The following is a 20,759-nucleotide window of genomic DNA, read 5'->3' as shown; positions in this document are numbered from 1 at the left end:
AGAAACGGGTTCCGATGAATATCTACTTCCGCAGAAAATCCACGAATGTTGAGCCATCATACGCTGTTAGATGAGCCGTAGCTCAAAACGAAATAATCTCTCGGCGTGCTTCGACGCCGCTCCCATGGAGGTTCTCTTCCTGAGAAGACACCTTGACCATGATAAACCGTGCCGTGTCTGCCATGAGTATCGTAGACTAGAAAAGGCACGCCATATAATTCGAGAATATCATCTAATCTATCCAATCCTATCCCCGTTGTCATATAGATACGTATACTACCTGGGGCCGAGGGCGGGAAGTATTTAAAGACATAGACTCATTTCTCGTTGAGGCGGTTATAATACCTATGGACGCTACGTTTCGGCAATCCCTCTTTTGAAATAGACTGTATCACAAGAGACGGGTGCGCCTCCACCGTTAGGGAAGATATTAGGTTGCTTTGGTAGTAGTTCTCACGTCGATGATCGTGGTATATATAAGTTGTAACGGCTTGTCTAAGTATTTAGAGACGTTCTAGAAAGAAACACTTCGGAAGATAAAATGTATTCGCGGCTTCTTCTTGATGAACCCGAGTATTTGGCTCTTGCAACAAAGCGAAGAGCATGAAGCTAAATAAGCGGAATCCCTTCGCTACCGGGCAGTTCCAACGACACCTTCGTAGATCACACCCCCCGCGCGGTTCTTCTCCCGTTTAATTTCCGCCTCTTCGAGCGGGAGAAGGGGTCCATTCCCGAGCACAAATCGCCGATGCCATGCGCCGGCAAACAGGCCGTCCGGGTCTACTCTTTCCCTAACCTTTCGCCATTGACTCAGGTTGCTTCCGTACATGCTTTCGATGTCCGCACCGTCTGTCTCGAAGTTCTTCGCCCAGTGTGGTCGCCCACCTAGATCTCGCATCAGCCACTCGAAAGCCTCGTAGTAGCGAGCCTGGCACGGCGGATCGCTGTAGTATGGCCTATAGAGAGTGGCATTGAGATAGAGCGTTGGACTGTCCTCAATAGTCGGGTCGAGGTACGGCCTGCTGTTTGGAATCAAGGACTTCGGGTTAGAGGGCGATGTATTTGACACTCGCACTTCGACGGGTGCGTGCACGTAGAGTCCCTTGGCTGAGAAAGGGATGTTGTGGGGTACGTAGTCGGGATCTGAAGGGGGGAGTTGATTGAGCCAGCTGCTTAGCCGTCGAAGGGCCTCGGGACCCTTATGAAGAGGGATGGCCCACTCATTTACAAACTGCGAATATAGGCAGTTCATCAACAGTGCCTTACGGCTCGGTTGGACGGCACCGCTGGTTGTGCCGTTCCGGAAGCCGTACTGCATGCCGAAAACAAACCACTCGACCCATGGGAGAACCCTGGGGAAAAACTGCGAGACGTAGAGCAAGTTGTGGTAGACGTAGTAGCCGAAAGTGTTATCATAGTACGATACTTTCGGATCTATCAGCGGCTCATCTGTCTTCTCCGCAGTCCATACCACAGCACGTCGAGTATAAGGATACCACCAAACTCGGACGAATTCGGTTTGTGTCCAGAGATCCTCTTCCCACGCATTAAGCATCTTAAGATCGGTATCAATAACCTGCTTCCACCGCAGCGTGAATTCAGGTACGGCTCGGAAGGTGACTTCGGTTATAATACCAAGTGCGCCTAAAGAAAGGAGGGATGCCCGAAACAACTCGGGGTCATCCTCCGAAGAGCAAAACCTAGTGGTGCCGTCTGCAACCGTTACACGTAAAGAGAGGATGTCTTCAGACATCAAGCCGTGCTTGAGACTCGACCCATGAGTACCTGTAGAAATGGCACCGGCGATGGACTGCTGGTTAATGCTGCCAAGGTTCGGCATGGCAAGGCCATACTTCTCAAGCTCTTCGCAAAGCGCATATAATCGTATGCCGGACTGCATGACCACGACGCCGGTATCCGTATCTACAGACAATATACGACTATACTTGTCGAGATTTACCAGCCATGACGAAGTGCAGGTTAGCGAGCTCGGGGAATGGCCACAACCGGTAGTGGTGATGCGACGACGGCATTTGTGCGCAAGTCTCACGATCTTCTCAATCTCGGGAAGCGTCTCGGGTTGGAAGTAGAGTTCCGGCCGCGACAGGAAAGTCTTTGCCCAAGTACTGTGAACATGATTTTCCTTGGCGCGGAAGGGAATGCCATCAGTGCTCTTAGCGAGCTCAGAGGCGACGAGAGGATCCATCGCAGGAGATCCCACGTCGGCTATATATTATATTATTAACGTAATAAATGGATAGCCGATTTTGATTTAAATTCGTGTGTAAATTCTGGTAAATTCTGCTCTGGTGGGAACATCAATCTAAGGGATTTTCAGGGTCTTCATGTGGGTCGATGAGCCAAGATATCGTGTGTTTGTTGTACATTCAACTTTATCTCTTGATTCACCGCAACCGGGGGTATAGCCTATAGGTTTAGGTTTAGGTACCTCGATTATAAAGCAAAAAAAAAGGCTAAGAGTACCTCCTAACCTAAGGTACCTGGTATTCGCGTCTAGAACGCTTCCTAACTTGAGGTGTTAGTCGCGTCTTGGCAAATGCAGTCTTAAATGTTCGTCATCACCGAGGCGTGTGATTGGTTTATCTGGATAACATTGATGGCCATATTATAACCATTGGATATTAGCTCGAAATGCCTCATGTACGTACGGTATTACCTGAACGGCACTTGTTCATACCTAGGTAGGTAGATATGTGTTAAGGGCTAGAATATGCTTCAATCGAAGTCTTTTATTGTACGAGGATCCTTTATCTGATCTCGGGAATACCCGATCGAAAAGAAACCCTAGATTCAAATCTTAACTTTCAAGGTATAACGCAACAATGCGTTTATGTTATATATTACTGGTTTTTTTTCCGTTCATAAAAAGGACGACAAATAACGAAATCAACCATATAAATTAATTCGAATAAGCTGTAAGCGCGTAGCAATATTTGGCTATGTTGGTTGTGATAAGTATGATAAGAAGTTATGGTTCGAGTTCTAGACATAACGTTAGTTGATATTACTTATAGCCAGGGAAGCACCTCTTCCTTGTAACGGGCAAAATGTTCACACTCCAGTATAGAAATCCGGGGATATGTATAGCTGTGCAAGTACCTATATGGGAGAAAGGCGTGTAAGCCAACATGACCTAGGTTAGATAGTTAACAATAAGGTACTTAAGCGGGAGGGCAAACATAAAGTCTTAACACACAACCTCCTTGCTCTATTTAGAATTCACTTAATATAACTAGGGGTGCGGGTAGGAAGGTAAGGTAATAAAATAAATATTTACATAAAATATAAGCCGTAATGGTTAATGAAGGTGTGCAAACGGCTAGGTATGAATGTGATACATAATAATGCATCCGAATTACTTCTATTGAGCCTCATGAACAAGGGGTGTTTTGGGAATCTTTTAACAGCCCTACGGCTTCCTCGAAAATACATACAGGTGCCTACATACACGTACCAGGTAGGTATTAATGCAATGCAACGTGTATACCAAACCTAGGACCTAGGCAGATACGTTGGGTTAGGTACCTCATAGGGCGCGGACGCTACTGAAGTAGCAGCCATACAGATGCCCTGACGTCCCTAACTGTTCTATGCAAGTCCAACGCGACTTCCTCCACGAAACATGATCTAAATTTCTAAGAATTGGAAGGTGGACGTGGTGTGTACCTTATATTTTCCTGAAAAATAAAAATAAAAAATAAAAAATTCTACAACCGACAACTCAAAAACAACTCAGTGTCCCCATTACCTAACTCTCTTCTTCACCCTCTTTCACCCCGAAAATCACCCTCAGCATCGTTACGATCCCCAAGAATTCTTACTCGTTAAGAATAGATGAACATTAACGGTGTTGGGGTCTTATTGGCCTATTGTATAACCGATAATAAGGCTATAATTTCCCCTTCGCATCGATTAGATACGAATCGCGTAACGCGTCAACCCCCTTAGTCCCCCTTTTACGATGTTTTACAGCCACGAGAGTAAGTCATATACTCTTATCAAACTTGTATATCTACTAGGTATATACCTATCACTTACACCGTGTTCCAGTTCTCACAAGTCGCCAATATGGCGTTGCGACCATATGGTAAGTAGTTCTCGTTTCAAGTACCCTTTCTCACAGTCTATCGTCCGCTGGACAAGTAAACGATTTGTTGACTCGACTGACGTTTCTAAGGCTCGTCGCGACTGTTGGAAATCGTTCGAGCACTAGGAAGGTAAGTCGAAAGGCGATACAAGAAGTGGATGTGCAGAAAGCTTGTGGAAAGATCATCGAGCCAGGCGCCCCAGTTGCCTTGCGCCTTCAGGGCCATCTCCTCTACGGAGTATCGAGAGTCTATAATCAGCAATGTTCATATATGCTTTCCGACCTGCAGAAGATCCAGGCGCATATGCACATCTTCTTCACCAAGTTTGGTTCAAACCAGCTCGACCCAGAGGCAGGACAAGCAAGGTGAGAATTTCAAGCGCCCAAGATACTAGACGATGAGCACAAGAAGCCAGTTGTAACTGACTGGTTATCTGCTAGGCCGGAGAATATCTTGATCATGAACGATCCCGACTTTGTCCCAGACATGCGTCTTCCGCAGTTCGATCTTGACGCCTTAGTAGCAAATAGTCAGGCGACCAATAAGACATCTTCGCAAATGTCCCCCCTTGACAACACCCTCCTTTCAGGCTCGGGTAGCCAAGGTTCGGGTTTTAACATACATTTTGATCTGCATCATTCAGATTCCTTCGTATCTCAAGGACCCCCTTTCGGTCTTCAGGGCCTCTCATCCTCTCAGAAACCGGAAGCAGCTCCGTTCATCATGAATCAAGAGGATGAATTCGCGGGACCGGGTGACTGGGGGATGGAGATAGACGAGGATGGAAATATCATCGACTTGAATGAACCAGCTGGCCTCCAAGACCAAGACGATCTAGAACTGCCCCCTCTCCCGTCAATGGAAGATCAAAACCATCCCGAGCAACAGCATCAGCACCATATCGATAATAATGGCGACATTATCATGACAGATGCAGTGCAACCAGAAACGGGAGGTTTCCCAGAGAAACCGCAAGATGAACATGGTGCATTCTTGGATGACCATCCTCATCAGGCGCCTTCTCGAAGAAAGAAGAAAGTCCGCGGTCCGGTTGCTGACGAAGAAACGCAACTCTCAAGAACTATCTTGAGAAATTGGCAAGGGGAATATTTGGATAACTGTGGCGCCCGCAAGGTTCGAACTGGAGCAGCGCAAACAAAGGCTAACGCCATGCTTCTTACATTCGGCCTGGGTTTAGGAAACATCGGACAGAACTTGGGCGTTCCTGGAATGGTCCATCCGCTGGGGCTCGATTTCTCGGGCGACTCTTTATTCACTGCTATTACTGGACTTGGAATACTCGAGAAACCCCGCGGTAAACGTAGACATCGATCTGCGACTGAATCCATCGAGGAGGATGACCTAGAAGAGCGCCGGGTCAGGCCGCGACTGGACAGCGAGGCTGACCAGCAGGGTCGCGGTTTAGAAGATGATTACGTCTTTCATGACCAAGACGCACAAATAGTCAACAGCCCTGAGGTTGGCCGAGATGCTCAGGCGCCTATGTCTGATCATCTTTCTTCTGCCTTGCGTATGCCCTGGAACCGAGGCTCGTCTGCCGTGTTAGGTTCATCTGTTCGCGGGTCCGCGCAAAAGGGTCGCATTCCCTCTAGTCCACTAGGAAATCGTGGGAATGTCCAGGATCTTGTACGCTTTAGTGATGATCCGATACTTGGTGATGACGGCTTCGATCTAGGCGGTCTCCATTCTCAGGATGACTCATTCGACGGTTTCCAGTTAGAAGATGATGGTGCAGAAGAAAGCGAGCAAAAGAAAGATGCATGGCCGACTCTCGACATCGAAGGAGCGAATTTCCTTTCGTTCATGCATACGGCCATCCACGAGAATGGTGAACATCTCCAAGACGATGATTTTGACGAGAACCGTAAATGGATCGCCTTCGACGACTTGTTCGTCCCCCGTGAAACTCCACGTGCGACGGCTGCGCATGCGTTCTACCATACGCTCTGCCTGGCGACAAAAGGCGATCTAGAAGTCCAGCAGGACGGCGAAGATAAAGTACCCTTCGGCAGCATCTGGGTCGGTACCAAGCTGGTTGATACTGCTGATGCTGAAGTGTGAATAGAGAAAGGCTGAAGTCACACCCATATAACACCCGGGCTCGTTGCTTCGGTTCGGTTATTGGCGTAGATTTCTTATTACGTCTGGTATACCTTAAGTCTAGGTACTGAGGCATCTATGGCGGCCATGGTAAGATCTCTGCTGAGGCTAAGTGTTGTAAGTGTGTCCCAATGCTGCAACAGCGATCATCTACTCGCCTCCGTATCCTGCTAACATTAACATCATCGCCAGGAGCCGAACATCTACGCTAGTGATGATCCAGAGAGGGGAAGGGATTTGCGTGGTGTATATTTGCTCCAAGAGAGTACATGTTGGCTTGTAAGCTAGTTTACGAGATTCGATGGATAATGAATACCGATCAGAGCATTCGTTCTGAAATCATAATACCGTATGAAGTGGTCATGGTGATAGAAACTTGTGGTCCATAATTTGCGATGATGTTCACCCTGTCGGCACATGTGCCTCTAAGGAATAGCTACAGGCAGCTAGCTGCTTTGTTGTTACTAGCACAAAGGACGATGCCTAACGCAGATACGATACGTTGAATTAATGTATAAAGGGGGAAACAACCCATTAGTTTTAATATTCATTTGCTAGGTGTGTTAGGTATCTGGTGGTTGATTAATTACCTGCTATGTTCTCACATCCAAACAGACTAAACTAGGTACCTAGGTAATCTAATCGTAAACGTCGTCATCATCGTCCACGCCCTCGCGGTCTTGGAAAACCATGTACTCGGTTTCCGAGGCCTTATCACCCATGACAAGTTTCCAAGCCTCTTTGACCGGGCCCAGACACCCGTCATCGAAGGTAAGGCTCAGAGACGGCGACGGGAACGCGAAGCTGCGAGTCTCCTCGTTGGTTGTGACCGAGGGCTCTCGCGCGCTGAGGGTCTGCTCGTATTGCAGCTTGTACAGCGATACAGGCGCCGGACTCTCTGAGGGCGTGGCAGCGGCGATGAGATCGTTCAGAGCAGATTCCAGGCGCTGCGCAGACTGAGAAGTTGCGAGAGTGGTCAAGTATATTACACCTATACCATGGAAATAATGGTTAGCAGCTGTTCAGATTACATTGCATGCTGTAAGACTGAATATAAGAGGAGGTTGGTGCAATCAGTTTGTCAGAGGTTGTTTTCCTCAGCGCGAAGCTCGGACAATGTAGATAAGTATTCGTTATGTTGGATCATCATAACACCAGTAGAAGCAAAGAAAAAAAATAAATAACAAAGGGTGAGCTTACTTTGACCGGCAGGGCATTCTCCCGTCTCGCTAGAATGCACAAACGCGTAGATAGGACTGTCCTCACTTGTTTGGCTCGGGAAGGCTACGACCGCAACAACTGGTGTTGGGGCGCCTTCTACTACAGTCTCAAACAAGTGCTTTAGAGGCGTGTTGACTACAGCGATAAGTCGCGTGATAGTCTGCGCGCCGGGAAGAGCATCCTGTTGTGACGCGACCAGCTTCGTTGTACGGACCGATATTCCATTTGATAGCTCGAGCGAAATCTCGCGGCCATCTGAGCCATCGCCGACTTTTGCTTTGGTGTCGAGCATGTATATGCCGCCTCCTACCGCTCCGGCACGACACGCCACCTGCGCAATCTCCGAAGAGCCACCCCATTTGGGATATACGGCACAGAAGCCGGGCCCGAAAAGGCCCATGGAAGTGAGGTGTCGATGGATCGAAGCGAGGCCATCTGCCACTGTGATGCGGTCGTCCAGAGTCAGCGTCAAGGCAAGGATGTACTTCTGCAGATCCTCGCTCAACTTGAACTCGCTGGCCAAGAATTCCGACAGCAGCTTCTGTTCTTGGCCCTGCCAGACGGGCCTCTGCTCCTCGGAGTCGTAGTCAATGACGAACTTGAGGAACTTCATCAGGGACCGCTTGGACTTGACCGGGATGGCTTGCGTGGCGAACACGTCTTCCCGACTGCTGGGTATCCGAGCTAGCTTCGAGCTATCTTCGCCGCCTGCCTTCTCGTCGAAAACGAAGAACGAGCCGACCGCGAGGAACTCGACTTGCCTGTACGCCCTCGACGACACGAGCTGCTCTAATAGCTTGGAGCGCGTGTGGATGATCTGAGGCGCTAATGCTAGCGAGTATGCTCGAGGAAAGGATAGGCCGAGGCCTGCTGCGTCTGGATGTTTCCATGCGCTCGCATTCTTGAAGATAGGATCTTTCTCTTCTACGCTCGAGTCTTCTTCCGCAGAGCGCCCTGCATGTATCGCCGCCCAAGAGTCCGCCTCTTGGAGGCTAAAAGCAGCTTCATGTTCGCCGTAGTAGTCATTGGGGTCAACATGAAGTATGCGTTTATTCGACCGCGAGAGAGCTCTTCACATCGCGGGGGTGAGAAGACTAGGTCAGTCAGACGAAGCTCCCGGGACACAAGATTTACGTAGTAAGTGTGTGTGTATTTGTGTGTGTTCTTATCCTAGGAAGATGAAGAAGAAGAAAAAGAAAAAGAAGAGAGGATTTTTGCTTACAGAGCCAGTAGCGACTGTTGCAATCCCGTGCCGCAGATCACCACGTCCCATGGCTCGTCTCCCAAGGATTCCATAACGGAAGGAAAGGGAAGAAGAGAAAAGTCGAGCAGGGATTTTTTTTTCTTGCTTGTCGAAAATTTGTAGATGAGATAATGGAGCTTGGTTTGCAGGTGGAGCCGAACTAATATTCGCGGAAGATGACTAAGACCGAGGATCCGACACCTGGGCCCACTTCCAATGATGCTTGACTAAAATTGGCTTTGAATTTTTGGCCAGCTTTTTTTTTTTTCTGTTCTTTTTCTTTTTCAACAACCACCCGCCCGCCAGTATCCAGCGCTTCTACTCCTCCTAAGCACCACGATACTGGTACTAGAATGGCCTTTCAGTAGGCTGTTCGCTTTAATGGGCGGCAGACCAATTTGTCGTCCCGTATCTACTATCCTGGAATATCGCCTGATAGGATGGTTCGAAGGGTTGATACATCTTTAATAGTCAGTTTTTTTATTATTTTATGATAGGGTTACTCGGTATCTTTCTGTCAAGGAACAGCAACTATAATTGTGCCCGGACATACCTAGGTAGTTTAAGTTATTCTCGTAGTAGTTTCTTATTCATTCCATATTTTTTGGGTATCAAGTGACTCCTATTGTAAGACAGCACGGAACTCATTCCACCGCGTTGCGGCTACAGTAGCAAACTCTCTCATGAGAGTGGAACCAACAACCGTTCCACCGCTCTTAGATATCGTCAGGATCTTTGTTTCCCCCTCCGTATTATCAACTACCATCGTAACCGTCTCATTACACAAGCTTTCCTCTAGCCTGTCCGGGTCCACTAGGATCCAGTACTGACCACTGCCACCACTGCCTTTCTTCTGCCTCTCCCTTGCTGTAAACACAGCGGCTGTGCAAGCCACTGGTAACCCGCGCATGCGTAGTGGGCGCGGCTCCTTTTCAGTTGGCCGAGTACATAACACCAATTCCCGGTCGACATCCCAGTATGCTTGGGGAAGCTTCGTATCTCGCAGAGCAGCTAGAATTGCCGCCCAAGCCACGTCGAAGGGGTTGCCGTCGAAGGAAATAAATAACACGTCGATATACAGCACCCAATATGCCTTGACCTCCTTTGTCGCTTCGCCAAAGCCGTCTTCTTCTTCTTCTCCAGTATTTCCTTCCCCTCGTACCTCAGAACTATCATGGTATATCCGCAAGGCTTCCGCAGTTAAGAGCTTTGAGCTATGTAGCAGGGAGAAGAGGCGTGTGCTTAGTGTCTGCGCAAGTGTAGTCGGGGGCACGCCCGGTAGAAAATTGGGCGCGCAACCGGTCGCTAATTCGACATTCGGCACCAACAGATCGTAATCCCGTAGTTCATCGCCAATCGCGATATCGCCGGCTTGCGGGGCACGGTAGTTCGGGATCTGAGATGTGAGAAGGGTCTCGCCGCGCACGCCGCAGATAACAGTCGTGTCGCCGGAGCGAACCACAGCGCTCCCGTGCGCATGAGATAGAGACGATGTATTAATGCTGCAAGGGCGTGCCTGTCGCGGTTGTCGCCCATTCGTACGCGAGGATGGTGTCGAAGGGTCTGAGGGCTGGAGATTTGCGAGGAGGAACGGGTGCGGGGAGAGCTTTGCGAAGGTGGCGCTCGACAGCGTCAGGGAATTTGAAGTCGCCATGGTAGTTTATTAAGGAGCCGAGGCTTGAACTCCGGAGAAGTTGGGCTAAACCTAACAATTTAGAATTGACCAATGTTTTGCAAACATCACGACGTAGCTGTATTGGATAAATGGAGGATTTGAAATTTGAGATGGACCCAACGCAGCCTTGCGGGTTGCGGGGCCCTGGTTTAGAAAGTGGGACGGATGAAGTCATGGCCAATCAATATTCATTAATCCATAAGGCTACAAGTTCCTGTGTGATATGCCGATAAGATAAAGCTCAATAGCACCAATACACTGCCCAGACTGCCAGACTTGCTCATTCCTGCTGATTACCAATTCTATAGAGACCTTTGAAGTGCTGCCATCAACGGAGCACCGTCCATATAATACGCAGCTTGCTTTACAAGCCCCCTGTTCTCCCCCGATGTTTCTAAGTGGACGAAAGCGAAAGCCGGAACCACAATTGTCTCCTTTTCCGGATCGTTCTTGACTTTCCACGTTATATGACACGGCTGATAGATCTTGTTGTCAACCATATCTATCGCATAAACGTGTTAGCTACCTAACCTAACCTAAACTAGGTAAGGGTATACTATTTAGTAATGATGGATTTTTAATCTGATCTTACCAAAGCTTTCAATTTTGTGGTGCATCATCTCTAGTCTTGCCCAGGTTCCCTTAAAAAAGCTGCGTAGTTCGTCTAATCCCTCAAAAAGGGGCATGTTGCCAAACTGCACTTTCGCGTCTTTTGTGTATATGTCCTCTAACCTCGACACATCGAGAGAGTCATTTGAGGCATGAAACTTAGTGGTAATCAGCCTAGTTAAGTGTATTTCGTTCTTGGAAGGGACTGACTTACTCTAAGGAGCCATTCTCGGATTTCCGAGTTCGTGGTTGGTACGAAAGCCATGGTTCTAGGTAAATACTTCTAAGCGTGTTCTGGATGATGATATAGAGGTAAATTGACAATTATCTATCGAATTCTTCAAGTACTCTCCGTTATACTTATACTTTTCCATCGTATGTTTCGCGATGTGATAGCTGACTAAATCGTAATGACCATTTTCCTCTTTGGGAAAGGTTGGGGTTAAGGGCTTTATGGGTAAGCATAATATTACAAAGCTACGATTATGAATAACTCTAGCTAAGAGATATGCAGAAGAGGCTAGGTGTAGGTGCGTAATATATAATATAATAAAACGAAAGCGATATCATCTAACTCTGCCATTATTTAATAAGAGAGCGTCAAGAGCTCTCCTAGCCTAGGCAGTTGTTAACTATGCGTTCATACACGATCTTGACTACCTAGGTAGGTAATTATTCAGCTATACCAGCTTCTTTTCTTCCAATAGGTCCTCAATCTTTTATATTTTTATAATATCTCGGTGGCATACAGGACTAAACGTGTCTAACATGTAACACCTGTAGTTACAATTCGTTAATAAGTTACTCCTAAGTTACTGAACTCATGCTGGACAAGACACTATTCTTCTCTGAATAAAACCCAACAAAACAAGTGCAAGCTGTCATACAGGCTAGGTTATTTTGTACATATATTGCAAACCCTAATCCACCACTGTAGCCTCACTCAGCCGAGATGAAGATACAACATGGTTTAGTCCACACGAGATATGTACCATAGGTGCCAGCCTCTTTTCCAGATGGTTGATACAAGCTTTGGCAAGACCTACTAACCCAACCCGACCCCCACCTGAGATAATGGGTTGAAACTTTTGGCTGTGCTTCAAAAGGCCCATAGAAATACACATAGATGTAGCAATGTCTAGCGGTAGATAGGCTCCTAGCTCCTAGCATAATAAGCTTCTTGTTGTCTTAAAGTTCTCTCTTGCCCTTATAGGGGGGTGCCACTTGGCATCGCTTTACTTGGATGGAACAAAACGCTGATTGAAATTCCAAGGTGATTCAAGGCAAGTCTATGCATGGCGGTGTCCAAATCGTTGATTTTCTCAAAGGCACATGCGTAAGCCTACCGCCAGGTAAAAGGACAACAACCTGTCATAAAGAAGTATCAACGTTGAAGTTGATGCAGGACCAAATGCAGCTTTTGGTATCTAAGGGCTAGGAATATGATGTTGGGATACCAACAAGGTCCGGACTCTTGAATTATTTGAGCTTGAAGTGATTTCCATAGTGGATTACCTAGGATATACTGGCAATAAGTAATCTATTAGATATTCCTACGTAGGTACCTACTACTTACTTAAGGATATAACTAGAGCATAGGTACAGAACAACAAGAGCTTTTGTTGTACAATGGATCTCTAGAAGTTCTGCATTAGGGAATAGCACATATAAGTTATTTTATTCTGATAAGAAAGTGCGCTATGAAGCCTTTTGATAACATGCCTTCCATTAAAGTTGTTTCGGTGCCTAGGCTATTTCTTACGATAGGGAAACTACTCTGTTCGACCGTACCCCGAAGACGCTACAGCATGTTCTTCTGATATAGGGAAGGGGCCACCTCTGTTCTAAAGTTTTTTTTTCTACTAAGGCGGCGCAGGTGCCAACTTATCAGGCCGTACAATGTTTTCTGTAAGGAAGTAGCGTGGGTCGCCGTTCCGTAACTGCCTTGCCGTTAACCCCGCGATTACCTCGTTCTTTCCACTTGTACTGCTACTGAGGTAGCAGTTGCTCCGTTAGCAGTAAGAACTTCAAAATTATGAATAGTCTAATCGCCGTTTTTTTATTTAAATCTCTGCCCCCTCCCTAGCGGTAAAGCTTTCTTTCTTTCTTTCCTCCCACTTCCATCTTTATCAAGCCCTTTATCAATACGGCTCACTTCTAAATATTAACCCATATTCACATAACCGTCGTTCCCTTTAACACGGACTTTGAACAACCTACTTTATAGCCAGTTGCAACACTATATCCCCTGGGATTATTTCAACACCTAGGGGAATTTTGGCCCAACCACGCACCATGTGGAGGACTATTTCTGACTCTATACACTTCATTTATTACTTACCGTCTTCGTGCTGAAGACTTCAAGCACTGATAGTCTTCAATACTATGAATCTTGGGAGAGTATGTCATGGTAAGTCTTGATTTTAGATGTTTATTCTCATAGTTATATCTTTTCTTGCCTTGCTTTGCTTTATCTCGTCTTACTGCACTTATCTTGCTGGTGCTGGCTCTCATCTCTTGTATATCAACTATTCCTTTGTCTTCTATTTACTGCTACAACTTTTCCAAGCCACTATCTAACCTATCTCCTGCTAGGCACCCCACTCCTTTCATTCTGACAAGAGAATATGGTACAAGTCTACCCATACCTCAAATTGGGAACTAAGAGGAGAAACGACAACATCATCACTACAGTAGCCTGTCATGGTCGGTATTGCCTTGGTACTGGTTACGAGTGCCGAAATGAACCTTAACTTATTGCACCTTTGAATGCGCGCTCCTGGTATTTCTAGCCTCCAACCCAGGATGTTTGCAAAGAAGCCATTGGTCTCCCCAATGCGTTGGTCGCCTCAACAAATCTTTTACGACAAGAGTTAAATATATTATATCATTAAACCTATTCATATTACCAACAAGATGGCGTCTGAAAGCAAGGCTAGCAACCGATTTCTCTACAAAAGCAACAAATACAATGTACCACCCGCTTAGCAGTAGCTTCGCGAGAAAGCTCGTAGAAAGACGCCCACTATGGATCGACCTATAAAGATACCTAAAGACAAGAAGCATTCATATTTTATGGAGTAACCGCTCCACCTACGCAGGGCGAGCAGTTTCGGTAGCTACTATTACTACTACTACTGCTGCAGTTCAAACAGATAGAGGTTACTGTTTGTCTACTCATTCTACAATAACACACACACACACATACGAGATACAAGATACAAGATATAATAATAACAAAGCCACGTCTTTTGATATTGCTTCTCCTATGGCTTATGGAAGGGCATATGTGAGACCCGAACAAACAAAAATCTGTTGGACTGTGGACTCGAGGTAGCTTACTCAGCTACGAATCATGTACCATATATCGCACTAAAGTTCAATTGCTATAAGCTTGTATCATGCCACTACGGCTTTAAACCACCTTTTGTTAAAAGATTTTATTAGGCACTTTGCCTTTTACCAATAGACCTTTCTACCATCATATCGTGCCTGAGATTAAAAAATTTACATAGATGATACATGTTGTTTGTTTATTGCCGTCAACTTTGGCTTAACTGGGGCGTTGGGTTTTAGCCGATTCTGTTCACATGATCCTGTATGTGAGCTCTTAATTCAAACCTGGCATGCCGAAGACGTAATCATTGTTGGGTCCGACGGGCCGCTAAGGTAGCCAAAGTAGCTTGTGGTATTGGATGATAATTGCCGCTTCATATTCCAGCAGCCCGGAACGCATGTCGAAGTGGCTGCAAGCTATTAGTCTATCACACAAGTATCTACCTAAGGTAGGAAACTTCCCTGTTTAATTCATCTCCAGCTTACTATTGGCTAGGTACCTACCTCACTTGTAAATCGGATGGAGAAAGGTAGGTGGGTGAGGCTTGAGCCATATCGGCAAATCAAGAAGCGCGATTAAGCGCCGTGTTCCTATTTTGCTTCTTGCGCCAATCCCGTCACTTCGTCACCCCAAGCCCGCCCCCAAGAGTTTTATTAATTTCCCTGCTCATATGTTATCAACTTGAATCCTGGGTAAGTGGAATACTATGCCACAGCTCTGCTTCCGCTTTCTCATTTGACATCCATCGGTCGATAGGATTAGCATGGCATTAATTACTTTAGGTAGGTAGGTATCGCATGGTCAATTATCATATGGCCGAAATCGTCTAATCGTCGTCAGTGGCTGACACCAGGTGGTTCGTCAATTGACCGGTACGTTCGGAGCACAATAACCGCCGAATGACGACAAAAAGCTTATCACGTATTAGGTGATCCCTACCTAATCCTTATTACAGGTATTAAGCTATTGAGTGTAACATCTCTTGAGAGAATTTTGGAGGGGAAAGGGAAAAATGGAATCGGGAATTAGGTACCAGTACATACCTGAGGTATACCGCTTGCTTTAGGTTTAGATCTGCATGATGCGAATGCGGCATAATGCGTACACATGCACAACTTAGCACAGACAGAATAAAATGGACCCTTGCCAACGTACCGGCACGGCAAATCCTCCCGTCAGCTAGCTAACCTGGTACCTAATCCTTCTTCTTCTTCTTTTTTTTTTTTCTGTCTCTCTTTACCTGGTACCTACATGACAAGAAGAGGTTAATAAGACATGGAGGTGGGCCTCTGGACGACAATGTACAATACAAAAAAGTCTAGCGCCCACGCTTATTCCGTGGAACGTGCAGGCTCTTGCAGGCTCGTGCAGATTCTTGCAGGCCTGCGGGGAACAGAATCTCTCATTTGAAGGATTGCAGCCAATATCGAGGTACGGCCAGCCGCTGCTCGTCAACCGATTATAATCCACACCAGCCTCAGGTCTTCTCGTTCCTGATTGATCGGATCGAATGAGCATTATAGCTTCGAAGCTAGGTTTCCCTGCCGTGCCTGTACAGGCGGTTTTTCCCACGAGGCCAATTTCGCAAAACTCCTATTGGGCAAGCTGCAAGGAGATCGCAGACCTAATGTAGTAGTTGTGTGACGGAAAAGAACTGACAACCTTGCTGCATATGGCTGCACACTGACACTGCTCGCATACACTTTTTACTACTAGACTTATCTGTCCAAACCGGAATTAGTTCCCCACCTCGCCTCGTCTTGTCACCACGATCCTGGCTCGATTTGATATATACCTTAGGTACCTACCTTACCTGCCGTTCCCTGGTACCCCATCCCTATTGTCGATCCTGAGATCTCTTTTCTTTTTCCTACTGCCCTTTTGTCGTCGTTGCCAGAACGTCGCGGTCTAGTTCAATGGCTACTATCGCTATCCTTCAGTTTCTTTTAATTCTGTGAACTGAGGAATCTGGCATTCCTCATCACGCGCAAACAACACGACTTCATTCGTTCCATTTTATTCCCACTATTATACCCAGTGTTGATGACAGCATGTGAAGGAAGCCATCGGTTCTCATCCATGTAGCAAGAAAGGATTTTAGAAGGGATTGAGAATAAATTGGATGAGAATTAAGCTTCTCGTATAAGCCAAAGGTCTAAAGTTCGTTGGTATATTTGGAATTTGGGGCTACGTGATATTGATGAATTTATCGCCATTTCCCATACCCTAACCCCAACAATGGCTGAGGGAACAGCATCAGCTGTGGCGGGAGCGGCGAGAACCCTTTCAGGACTTGGGAAAAGGATATTGATTCCCTTAACGGCAACGAGTCCGCCCGGCCTAGTAGAAGCAAATACTGTCGACCCATGGAGTAAGTCGGGAAAGTATGGCTTAGGATGGACTTACTTCAGTCTGGCGCTGATGGCGCTGGTGGTATTGGTACGGATATGGCATTGGTGGCAAGATAAGATTCGACAAGCGATATACAAGCAAGAGGTGGAGCAGCATTACCGGGACCTATACAGCCTCGACCCCGAGTACGCATTACCGACAGCCCTGCACACTGGTCAAACCGGACGGCAGTTCTTCCCCGAGGAAGCCGGGGTTGGCGAGAAGAGGGATTTCAAGCCGAAGTCCGATTTCTCTGCTGTCGGCCCCGTCTTGGACGCGCTGGCCCTCTTCAGATGGGTCTTCTACCGCCCCATTCCGGATATTGTGTGGAGGAAGCACCGGTTTACGTTTTCATCTCTTGCCGTCTTGTTCGTCGGATTCATCGCACTGGCATTCGTGTCGCTGTATGTGTTTCTCAAGCAGCCTCTGTACTGGGATAGCATACAGTATGGCTCGCCTCCCGTGGCGATCCGGGCGGGTATGATTGCGGTCGCTATGACTCCTTGGATCATCGCGACTAGCATGAAGGCCAACTTGCTCACCCTTATTACGGGGATTGGGCCGGAGCGGCTTAATGTGTTCCACAGATGGGCTGGCTACATTTGCCTGTTCCTTGTGCTTGTGCATACCATCCCGTTTTACATCCAACCTGTCTGGGATGACGGCGGTATGGCTGTGTTCTCAAAATTGTTTCCCGAAGGAAGTGGTGTTATTTACGGTACTGGCATTGCATGCCTAGTCCCGCTACTTTGGCTCTGCGTTGCTTCACTTCCTTTTATTCGTAGAATGGCCTACGAAGTTTTCGTTACGCTCCACGTCCCGGTTGGGTTCGTGTACCTCGGCTGCCTCTTCTGGCATACGAAAAATTACTTAGCGTCTTGGGATTACCTGTACGCCACAATTGCTATTTGGCTGCTGTGCTATTTCCTTCGCATCTTCAAACTCAACTGGGTTAAACCGTGGCGGATGTCGTTCTTGGTGGGCGATGAGGCAGCTATTACTCTCATGAGCGAGAATGCCATTAAGATCACGATTCCTACACAAATGAAATGGAAGCCCGGGCAGTACGTTTATCTACGGATGCCCGGCATTTCGTTCCTCGATAACCATCCGTTTACTATTTCGTCTCTCTGTAGCGAAGACTTCCCTTCGGAATATGGCGAGCAGTACAGGGACTGTATCCTGGTATTCAAACCTTATGGGGGGTTTACGCGAAGGGTGCTGGAAACTGCAATTGACAAGGGACCGTTTCACACATACCGGGCATATCTTGATGGTCCATACGGAGGTATGCGACGAGAACTGGCTGCATTCGATACGTGCATTCTAATTGCCGGTGGAAGTGGAGTGACTGCGTTAATGTCGCAGTTATTGAACTTGATCAAGCGCATGCGAGACGGGAAGGCTATTACTAAGAAAGTAGTGGTTGTCTGGTCTCTAAAACGACTTGAGGCCATGGATTGGTTCCGGGAAGAGTTGCGGATTTGTCGAGACTCTGCGCCACCGGAGAGTGTGACCTGCAAGTTTTTCGTTACTGCGGCTAAGAGACAATCTGGAATCCCACATCCTCGAGAACGGGGACCCCGACCACTTAGCAATATGTTTCATGATAGACTAGACGGATTCGTGGCGGGTATTGCCTCGAAGCGCAATTCCCAGCTAATAAGGGATGAAGCACAAGGCAACCCAGACTACGAACGTGAGCTGCGGGCTGAGGATGAAGACAGGATCACTGCCCTTCCTCAACAAAAATACCTACAGCCGCACCATATCCCGCCGCAAGGCCCACCGCCCTCAAACCGTTTCTCCGCTCAAGAGGAATCGCTCCGCAGGCTTGAGGGTCGGGATCTAAGCGACGCCGAAAATCAAGGCCAACCAGTCGTGGCCTCCGCAGATGAATATCCCGAAGACAAACCTAAGCGGGAATTTCACTTCCCCCCACTACAGACGCACCCAGATAAGCAACCGCATTTCAATTACGCGCCACCCTCACCGCGGCGATTCCCGCCACCTCCCAGCGCGGAAAATGCCTCTGGAGAGCCGTCTGAGCCCGTTCTCCGACCGCCCGAGTTTGCTCATCTGCGCACGACGAACCTACCCCCGGCACCACAAGCTCGCCCTACGTCAACATTTGGTCCTCCGTCGGGATTCGACTTCGGGTTCCCAGAGACGCCAACGGAGTTCCAAAAGAGTTTGATGCGGTTTGCGTTCCCAGTGCCTCATCAGATCGACGGGGGCTGGAGCGTCGAGTACGGGCGGCCGGACTTGGGGTACATGCTGCGGGAGTGGACGACGGGAGGCCCAGATGGGAGGGGCATATTGGGGAGACGGACGGCGGTTTTCGTGTGCGGGCCCCCTAGTATGAGGGTGGGCGTTGCGACGACCGTTGCGAGGCTACAGGCGGAGATCTGGGGCGACCCGATGCTTGAGGAAATTTTCCTGCATACGGAGAACTACGCTCTGTAGGAGAGGGCGGAGAAGTGTCGAAGAGAAAATAGGGAGGATTGTATATAAAGGGCAGGAGACACGACATCCGTCACGAGCGACAGGATGGCATGGCGTTTGGGACGGATGCGAATGCGAGATACCACGACCCAATGAGGGGTCTTTTTTTTATGTTACCCAGTATATACACCCACACGCTGATACCTGTCTGGTGGGTCAGACTTGTATTTGTACAGATAGGTTGGTTTGATTGATGGTGGGATTGACGACCTTATACTGCCCCTGGTTGACGGACCGACGGGGCTAATGAATTAGCTGCTGCTATGTTATAGCACTCCCATATACCCCTAGTTTAGGTACCTAAATTAATACGTTATGATGTTACCTCTATTGCTAGGATGGGATTAGGATGGAAGAGAGCGATTAATAGAGGTGAAATTGGTGTTAGGTAGTATGGATATTATGCGCCTCGTTACCCTTTGCTTCCATCCTCCTGATGTAGCTTGTATCAGTATTGGTATCAGCGGCTCCCATTACCCTGTTTTTTTTTATATATCTGCCCTAGGACAGGCTCACTTGCTTGCTGAATATCATTGACTATTCTCTAGGTGCCTTTCTGTTTACCTATAGGTTCAAAGGTACCTAAGGTATTCAGCAGTCCTTTAAAGGCTGGAGTGATGTAGATAGTGCATGTTGCCCCTGAGTCTTGATTCTTATATTTACCTGTTTAGAGTTCTTAGAAGAAAGACCTGGTGGCCACTGTTGCGTGATTCGCAGCTCCGCTTGGCATCCTGATTATGAGCCTGGAACATGATATAGTGATGTAGGAGGTAGGTACTGGAGTTTCTAGTTCTTTGCCACGCAGTGAGAGCCAGCAGGCCTTTCTTGTTACAGCGACATCGTAGGCTCATAGTATTTTCCCTCCACAGCAATACCTATCGAATGTCTAGATTGGGCTCAATTGCCACTTCCATAATCGTCTAGAAGGCGAAGGCGAGATATAAACATATTCCTAAGATATCTGGCCACTCTACGCAAGGCTAATTACTTGGTACCATATAGGTTCGTCGCTCATAAGCTCGGTAGTCCCGAAGCGTGAGAAAGATTCACCTGACAATAAGGAATGCGATAGGTACCTAGGTATTCTAGGCGTATTTAAGGGTTTCCAGGTATGCCTGGAGTTATACTTAGCTGTCGGAGTTGGCAAAACCGCTTTGAACACTTTCGGTTAAGTCAACTCAACTTGCAATTCACGCCTTGAAAGTTTTACATATAAGAAACCGAGGACAGAAAATTCTCCGAATCGAGTCCAGAAATTATCTTGGCTAAGGTACAGAATAAGCTTAATACAAAGCACGACATTCGCAGTTAGCAACGGTGGAGAATGGCGTGCGCTGGTATCCATATTGCGCCAACACCCTTGGCGAACATGATATATCGAATTCTACCACCATTTCACCCCCAATTCCACCCCCCATTTTACTACATTCTGGATCTCCTCGGGCCATAGAAAGCATAGAAAGCTGGTTTATCGATAATTCGGGATGTCGCCATTTCTCGTAGCGGGGTATTGTCGCGTATTCGTCCGAAATGGTAAGTCTTAGGCGT

At 47.4% G+C, this 20,759-nt stretch overlaps 6 protein-coding genes across 6 annotated transcripts; 2 read left to right on the top strand and 4 right to left on the bottom strand.

Moving 5' to 3' along the window:
• Window positions 1-341: 341 nt before the first annotated feature.
• On the bottom strand, window positions 342-2,678 carry F4812DRAFT_17037 (L-gulonolactone/D-arabinono-1,4-lactone oxidase). The gene has a single exon (XM_047929931.1). It carries the CDS (start codon window positions 2,204-2,206, stop codon window positions 632-634), a length of 1,575 nt encoding a protein of 524 aa, XP_047794869.1. The 5' UTR covers window positions 2,207-2,678; the 3' UTR covers window positions 342-631.
• A 1,701-nt stretch (window positions 2,679-4,379) lies between these two features.
• On the top strand, window positions 4,380-6,191 carry F4812DRAFT_449036 (uncharacterized protein; the record flags this gene model as incomplete). Its single annotated transcript, XM_047935929.1, has 2 exons — window positions 4,380-4,474; window positions 4,550-6,191. 2 exons carry the CDS (start codon window positions 4,380-4,382, stop codon window positions 6,189-6,191), a joined length of 1,737 nt encoding a protein of 578 aa, XP_047794868.1.
• A 68-nt stretch (window positions 6,192-6,259) lies between these two features.
• On the bottom strand, window positions 6,260-9,031 carry F4812DRAFT_16958 (GDP dissociation inhibitor). Its single transcript, XM_047929918.1, has 3 exons — window positions 8,674-9,031; window positions 7,431-8,521; window positions 6,260-7,221 (listed from the first exon to the last, which is right to left on the bottom strand). Exons 1-3 carry the CDS (start codon window positions 8,745-8,747, stop codon window positions 6,869-6,871), a joined length of 1,518 nt encoding a protein of 505 aa, XP_047794867.1. The 5' UTR covers window positions 8,748-9,031; the 3' UTR covers window positions 6,260-6,868.
• F4812DRAFT_16991 (ribosomal protein S5 domain 2-like protein) lies at window positions 8,954-10,510 on the bottom strand. The gene has a single exon (XM_047929923.1). It carries the CDS (start codon window positions 10,346-10,348, stop codon window positions 9,317-9,319), a length of 1,032 nt encoding a protein of 343 aa, XP_047794866.1. The 5' UTR covers window positions 10,349-10,510; the 3' UTR covers window positions 8,954-9,316.
• Window positions 10,511-10,569: 59 nt separating this feature from the next.
• On the bottom strand, window positions 10,570-11,375 carry F4812DRAFT_409368 (uncharacterized protein). Its single transcript, XM_047932435.1, has 3 exons — window positions 11,193-11,375; window positions 10,962-11,136; window positions 10,570-10,871 (listed from the first exon to the last, which is right to left on the bottom strand). The coding sequence occupies exons 1-3, from the start codon at window positions 11,241-11,243 to the stop codon at window positions 10,672-10,674; spliced, it is 426 nt and encodes a 141-aa protein (XP_047794865.1). The 5' UTR covers window positions 11,244-11,375; the 3' UTR covers window positions 10,570-10,671.
• Window positions 11,376-16,193: 4,818 nt separating this feature from the next.
• F4812DRAFT_16901 (ferric reductase like transmembrane component) lies at window positions 16,194-19,823 on the top strand. Its single transcript, XM_047929914.1, has one exon. It carries the CDS (start codon window positions 16,554-16,556, stop codon window positions 19,170-19,172), a length of 2,619 nt encoding a protein of 872 aa, XP_047794864.1. The 5' UTR covers window positions 16,194-16,553; the 3' UTR covers window positions 19,173-19,823.
• Window positions 19,824-20,759: the final 936 nt, after the last annotated feature.

Source organism: Daldinia caldariorum, assembly GCF_022478825.1.
Source record: "Daldinia caldariorum strain CBS 122874 unplaced genomic scaffold F4812scaffold_1, whole genome shotgun sequence".
In the NCBI taxonomy this organism is placed as follows: Eukaryota; Fungi; Ascomycota; class Sordariomycetes; order Xylariales; family Hypoxylaceae; genus Daldinia; species Daldinia caldariorum.
Note: the sequence above shows the minus strand (reverse complement) of the source record. Positions and strands in the feature narration are given on the sequence as shown.

What these genes read in the sequence shown, in the direction of transcription:
- F4812DRAFT_17037 (XM_047929931.1), bottom strand. Translation starts at nt 2,206, where the DNA reads ATGGATCCTCTCGTCGCCTCTGAGCTCGCTAAGAGCACTGATGGCATT.
- F4812DRAFT_16958 (XM_047929918.1), bottom strand. Translation starts at nt 8,747, where the DNA reads ATGGAATCCTTGGGAGACGAGCCATGGGACGTGGTGATCTGCGGCACG. An exon ending in CAACAGTCGCTACTGGCTCT is followed by an intron (nt 8,522 to 8,673) that starts GTAAGCAAAAAT and finishes CGCGATGTGAAG; the next exon opens with AGCTCTCTCGCGGTCGAATA. An exon ending in AGAATGCCCTGCCGGTCAAA is followed by an intron (nt 7,222 to 7,430) that starts GTAAGCTCACCC and finishes TCCATGGTATAG; the next exon opens with GTGTAATATACTTGACCACT.
- F4812DRAFT_16991 (XM_047929923.1), bottom strand. Translation starts at nt 10,348, where the DNA reads ATGGCGACTTCAAATTCCCTGACGCTGTCGAGCGCCACCTTCGCAAAG.
- F4812DRAFT_409368 (XM_047932435.1), bottom strand. Translation starts at nt 11,243, where the DNA reads ATGGCTTTCGTACCAACCACGAACTCGGAAATCCGAGAATGGCTCCTT. An exon ending in TCCGAGAATGGCTCCTTAGA is followed by an intron (nt 11,137 to 11,192) that starts GTAAGTCAGTCC and finishes ATTACCACTAAG; the next exon opens with TTTCATGCCTCAAATGACTC. An exon ending in CCACAAAATTGAAAGCTTTG is followed by an intron (nt 10,872 to 10,961) that starts GTAAGATCAGAT and finishes TTTATGCGATAG; the next exon opens with ATATGGTTGACAACAAGATC.
- F4812DRAFT_16901 (XM_047929914.1), top strand. Translation starts at nt 16,554, where the DNA reads ATGGCTGAGGGAACAGCATCAGCTGTGGCGGGAGCGGCGAGAACCCTT.